The sequence below is a fragment of the Microtus ochrogaster genome, chromosome 7 (genome assembly GCF_000317375.1).
Source record: "Microtus ochrogaster isolate Prairie Vole_2 chromosome 7, MicOch1.0, whole genome shotgun sequence".
In the NCBI taxonomy this organism is placed as follows: Eukaryota; Metazoa; Chordata; class Mammalia; order Rodentia; family Cricetidae; genus Microtus; species Microtus ochrogaster.
This window is the reverse complement of record NC_022014.1, coordinates 30,821,293-30,827,604: the sequence shown is the minus strand read 5'-3', so window position 1 is coordinate 30,827,604 and position 6,312 is coordinate 30,821,293. Positions and strand designations below refer to the sequence as shown.

At 43.0% G+C, this 6,312-nt stretch overlaps 1 protein-coding gene across 1 annotated transcript in view; it reads left to right on the top strand.

The window, feature by feature from the left end:
* Stx8 (syntaxin 8) overlaps nucleotides 1-6,312 on the top strand; it is a 245,969-nt gene that overhangs the window by 3,989 nt on the left and 235,668 nt on the right. Inside the window, exons 2-3 of the mRNA XM_005349830.2 lie at nucleotides 230-329; nucleotides 4,103-4,197. Of these exons, the coding sequence (XP_005349887.1) occupies nucleotides 230-329; nucleotides 4,103-4,197 (195 nt within the window). The remainder of the gene's footprint in view (nucleotides 1-229; nucleotides 330-4,102; nucleotides 4,198-6,312) is intronic.

Sequence of the window (6,312 nt, the reverse complement as noted above, 5' to 3'; positions counted from 1 at the left end):
TTTCTTTCTTTCTTTCTTTCTTTCTTTCTTTCTTTCTTTCTTTCTATAGAGTCTCATTATGTAGCCTGGTCTAGAACTCACAATGTAGACTAGGCTGGCCTTAAACTCACAGAGATCTGCCTGCCTCTGCAGTGCTGGGTTTAAAGACAACACGCCACCACCATTCCCTGGCCAGGATTTTATTTAAAGAACTTTAAACCTCTTTCTCTCTGTATGACTTTGATTTCAGGTTTTCCACATATGATTCTACCTGTCAAATTGCCCAAGAAATTGCTGAGAAAATTCAACAACGAAATCAATGTGAAAGGAGAGGTGAAAAGACACCTAAGGTAATACCGCGGAAGAATTGACGTGCTCGTCTTTGAAGTTTGAAAGCATTTCTAGATCTGGGGCATGCAGTGTATGTGTTGTGTTGTGTGCACGTGTGTGCATGTGCGAGTTCATGTGTATAAATCTTTGGAGTGTGTTTTGGTATGTTGTATCTAATTTTATTTTTTCCCCATTTGGTAAATTATGAATGACTACTGCCCCAAGATATAAAATAGTCTACATTTCATTCACTGACTTTTTATAGAGCTGCAGTGTTGACACTGGCAGCTGCTGGCATCATACTCTTGGATCTGCCTGTGTGTGTTCATGGATGGTTGTGTGCATGTGGGAGCCAGCAGTTGACACTGGCTGTGTGGCTGCTAGGGATCAAACACTAGTTCTCAGGCCTGTCCAGAGGGCAGTTCCATCAAGCCCAGTCCCAGCCTTGTATTTTGTCCAATTATTTTGGCTCGTAGGGAGATCTTATCTCAACAACAAACAACAAACCAGAGTGCAGATGGTGGTGGTGGCTGTCTCATAGGGTGCTTGCCTTTAATCCGCCTTAAATCCCAGCACTCCGGAGGCAGAGGCAGGCAGCTCTCTGAGTTCAAGGCCAGCCTGGTCAACAAGAGCTAGTTCCAGAACAGCTAGAGAAACCCTGTCTTAAACCCCCCTCAAAAGATATGCACGCCCCTTTTGCATATCTATCATTTGTCCTATTTTTATTTGTCTTATTTTTTCATTATATTCCATTTGTCTTATTTTTTATTGTCATTTGCAATTCTATTTCTTTGTGTTTGAGTTAGGGTATTGCTATGTAGCCCAGACTGGCCTAGAACTTGCTGTGTAGTTCTGGCTAATCTTAAACCATGGTCCTCTGTCTCAGTCCCCTGAGCACTGGGATTGGAGATGTTTGACTTTCAGGGTACTCTTAGGAAATATCACTGAAAAAAAAATTGGTGTTGTGGCTAATGATCAATAACAAGATTTTGAATAGACATGTAGTGCATTTATGAATTAAGCAGGGGAGTTTTGACTTTTTTTGGAGGGTGTGGAGCTTCTTCGAGACAGGGTTTCTCTGTGTAACCCCAGCTGTCTTGAACTTGCTCTATAGACCAGGATAGCTTCAAACTCACAGAGCTCCGTCTGCCTCTGCCTCCTGCGGTCTGAGTTCAAAGGCATGTGCCACCACTGCTCGACTTGACTTTTTAAATAATCCTTAGTGCTTCCTTCTTATTCACCTTCCATCAGCATCTAGTGCGTGGTTATTGCAGGGCAAAACCAGTCGTCTGCACATTTTTTAGGTTTTGTTGGTATTGCTATTTTTGTTTTTGTTTTTTTTAATGTCATTTACTTAGTTAATTAATTCATAGACTCTTATGATATCCAGGCTGGTCTGGAATTCCTGTTGTAGCTCAGGCTGGCCCTGGAATCTTTATCCTCTTGCATCTGTCTCCCAAATGCTGATATAATAGGTGTGAGCCACCATGCCTGTCTTGATCACTGTACTGAATTCTTTTACTTTTTTGGTTTGTTGTTGCTTTGAGACAGGATTTCTCATTGGACCTGGAATTTACCAATATGGGCGGGTTAGATGATTAGCAAGCCCCATAGATCCTCCTGTCCCTACACCCCAGTGCTGGGGTCACCACTGCACCTGGCCTTTTACCTGGGGGCTTGGGGTTCAGACTCAGGTCTTCATGCTTGTGTGGCAAGCACTCTGCTAGCCAAGCCATCTCCCCAGCTCTAAATTGATTCTCTGAATCTTTCCCAAGTAGATTGTTCTCTGTCTGCAATTAATACTTTAATCCCCCTTGAGCCCTTCATATTTCCTTAGTCTTGTTCCTTTAGTAAGAATGTGTAGCTCACAGTTTAAACAGACTGTAGTGTCTATTCTTAGTTGTTCTTCCTGTCTTATTTTTAATTTCCCCACACTGTATTAATCATATGTTTGTTCTTTTTTAAATCGGTAACACCATAGGCTTTCCTTTGAGGTTTTCTAGCACTAAACCATTCTTAACTTGCAAGAATAAATTCTACTTCATGGTAGCATCCTGTCCTTTTAATGCAATTCTGGGTCTGCTGATGTTTGAAAAGTTTTTGTCATCCTCGAGCAGGGTTGGTGTGAAGTTGTTTTTTTTTTTTTTTTTTTTTTGGTCTGTTTCCAGTTGTTTACATCAGTGCTTATGTCTGGGATTGTGTTACCGAAAGTATGAATTGGGTCTTGCATTTTTTTCTTTGTTCTGAAAGTTTCTGTTTAATTATAACACAGGTACTTTTGATGATAAAAGATTATTTTCTATCTTTTCTTGTTTTTTGTGTTTTTTGTTTGTTTGTTTGAGACAGGGTTTGCTGTGTAGCCCTGGCAAAGATTATTTTCTTATAAAATATGAAATTTTAATACTAAGTAATGATTACCTTTGACATTGCAGTAAGTTTCTAGACTATTCTCTTTTTGGGTGAAATTTCATTCTATGACTTGATTTAAACATTTTAAAATTACATTTTATTTCTCTCTCTCTCTCTCTCTCTCTCTCTCTCTCTCTCTCTCTCTGTGTGTGTGTGTGTGTGTGTGTGTTAGGTGTGTGGTTTTTTTTTTTTTGATAAAGTAGGTTGGGGGGTATCTTCCTTTGTTGCTCAGGCTGGCCCCGAGTTCCTGGATCCAAGTGGACCTGGTGCTGAAGCCTCATGTGGGGTACAGGTGTAAACTACAGCACCCAACTGGTTTTACTTTTTGCTTCTTGTTCTGTTCTCTACTCTTTGAATACATGGCAGACTGCTTCCTACCAGCTCCCCTTCAACTCCATGGGTGGCTCCTTTGGGTTCCTGGGGTGTTAGAACAAAGCCAGGCCTTTCCTAGCTGCTGGCCTCGGAAAGTTGCTTGACATGTGTGACCTTGCTCATCAGAGCAGGGCCTCCTGCTTCTCTTTGGATTATACATTGCTACTTTGTTGTTTGGTCAGGCAGGCTCTCACTGTGTAGCCTTGGCTGACCTTGAACTCACTATGTGAACCCCACTGACCTTGTCCTAGAGATCCTCCTGTCTCCCCAGTGCTGGGATCTCACGCGTACCCCACCATGCCCAGTTAACTGCTACTTTTAGCAAGCAATAGTAAAAACAGTGGCAGTCTGCCTCTCCAATATTCCTCCCATTTCCTCCGTGGTCAAATGTTTTCATTCAGATGGGTACTTTTGTTCTTCACATTTCCAGATGTCAGGAAGGGGCTGTCCCATCTCTTCATCTTCAGAGTCACAGACAGACATTCCCTCTGGGCTTTTAGGCTGACTGGAGACAGTTCCCTCAGTCCTAGAAGAAGAGTCATGCGTGGTTAACATTCCTCTCGTGGAAAAAGAGCATTACTTTCCAGTGGTCAGATGGGCTATAAATATACCAGAGTGTTCTGAGACCAGTCAGAACGCTAATGGGACTTGACACCTTGTCATCTGAAGCGTGGTTGAGGGAACCATGGGGTTTTACTGCTGAGCGAGGACTGAGGGAACACAGTTTCCTGCATGGCTCTAGTGTGGGTAAAATACAGTATGTGGGAGTTATGGGGACAGAATTCCAGCTGCGTATGAATGCAAGCTGACCGTTTCCACTCAATAGCTGTGTTCCTGTGTGGACCAGGTGCACCATGGGTACACGCTCCGGGTGGACAGAGCTCTGGTGGCTAGACAAGGACCCCATTGAGAACTTCACAACCCGAGCCTGTCTCCCAGGCCTTCCTTCCTTAGCAGATGCTGCCTACCCCTCTGGACAGTGGGCTCAGGCTGTGTTCTCTCCTCTTTCCAGCTCACCCTGACCATCAGAACTTTGCTGAAGAACCTGAAGGTAAAGATCGACACTCTGAAGGACTTACTGCTAAGAGCTGTGTCAACCCGTCAGATGTATCCATGTAAACATGCCCACCTTCCCTGGAGGGAGGAGAAACAATCTTATTTAAGAGAGGAAGGAATCTGGGCCACCCACATTTCCCGGCAGCTCAAGGAGGACTTGGTCTCCACACTGTTGCCTGTAGTCTTGAATTCTGTTTTAAGTGTCTGTTCACTGCTTTGCAGTAACTGCGTTGGCAAGGGAAGACTCACCTAAGGAATGAATTTGTCTGGGTGTAACCTTGACAGGGCAGGAAGCTAATGCTTTCCCTCAGCTCTGTTTGTAGAGCTGCACACTGCTGTTCACTGCCTTGAGGATGGCTAGCCGCTACTTTAGCTGCAGGACTTCTATGATAATCCTGAACACTGATTCCCTGCTGGATTTTCCAGAGCATTTTGGTTTTCTTGAGACAGGGTCTCAGTAGCCCAAACTGGACTTGAGCTCACCCTGTAGCCAAGGATGACTTGAACTTCCGCCCTCACCCCCTGAGCACTCAGATTCAGGCATACTCCAGTGTACTCGGTTTCGTGAGGTGCTGGGGGTGGAACCCAGGGCCTTGGGCCTGCTAGCCAGATGCTGCACCAACTGAGCCACCTCAGCCTTCAGGATATTTAGTAACTTGCTTTCTGGCCAATAACAGTAGAGGCTACATGTCTTTTCTGCTTTTTAAAAATCTAGCCGTAGACTACTGAGATATGGTTTGGCCGCTTCATTCTTTCAGGGACACAGACAAGTGCCCCTCATTTGGGAGTTTTTGGGGTGAAAGGTGTATTAGGAATTGGTTAAAGCAGGCTGGGCCATCTTAAGCGCTGGTGAGGTATCATGTACTCAAGCTGCTTTTGAAGTGTGTGTGGTTGTACACATCTGTAATCCCAACACCAAAGAGACCAAGGCAAGACAGAGCATTAAAAGCCAGCCTGGACTACGTAGTGATTTTGAGGCTAACCTGAGCTACATAATGAGCCACCCTACCCTACTCCACCTCCACACAAACATTTTAGGAAGAAATTCACAGTGGACCTGTTACTTAAACCGAGTCTTTAAACCTGGTTTATAATGAGTTGAAAACTGACCCCACAGTTGTATTTCTTTAAATTGTCTGTAATTCATGCCAAAGACCTGGCTTTTGGTATCAGAGGAAACCACACATACTGGCTTTTGTGTGGGACAATGTAGGAATACAGCTTTTTTGACAAAACAATTGAAGGTGTTTCAAAAATATGTTTTCTCCCAAATGAACTCTTTTATGTTGGCAGGAAGGTTGGCATGGCTTAATAGCATGGTCCTCGAAATGTTTAATTATTCATCTGCTCAGGTTTCAAATAAAAGTTTAATTTTAGTAAACAATGGGGCCTTCTTTGAAACACAGCTGGAATATTCTGGTTTGTAATTTTACCCTCCATATGGTATCATTTGTTACCGCCTGCTAGTGTGTTACATAAAGAGCTTTTATTTTACCCAAGTCAACAGGTCTTAATCCATAGACCTGAATGGGTTACAGTGGGCAGGGCTAGTTTCTCTTCTTTCAGAAGTCAGTGCTGGGGAGTTTGCACATGCGTTCAAGGTACATGGAATTATTTTAGTGTAAGCAAATCACATGTGTTAGAAAGGTAGTTAAATACTGTCTCATGGTACTTTTAGTTCCTGTTTGCTAACTTCATTAAGATAATTCATTATAATCCAGTGTGTGTGTGTATATATATATATCACACACTATAACAGTTACACACACACACACACACACACACACACACACACACACACACACACACGTACGACCCATAGAGCAAGAGACATATATAACCCAAGAACTCTGATTCCTCTTAATAGCCCCTGCTACACAGTGGACAGAGAGTACTAAGTGTGTAATATTTGGTTTCATTTTCCTAAACACTTTCAGCCTGGCCGTCTGTTGTAATGGACTTTTGGTTTTGTGTTCTCAGCATGACTCCCCAGACTACCATGTTAAGCACTGCCCACTAAACACACTGGTCTCATTATTTAAAACATTCAACAAATTTATAAGAACACAAATATTGATAATTTGAAATTTCCTAGGGAATTTTTTTTTTTTTCGAGACAGGGTTTCTCTGTGGTTTTGGAGCCTGTCCTGGAACTAGCTCTTGTAG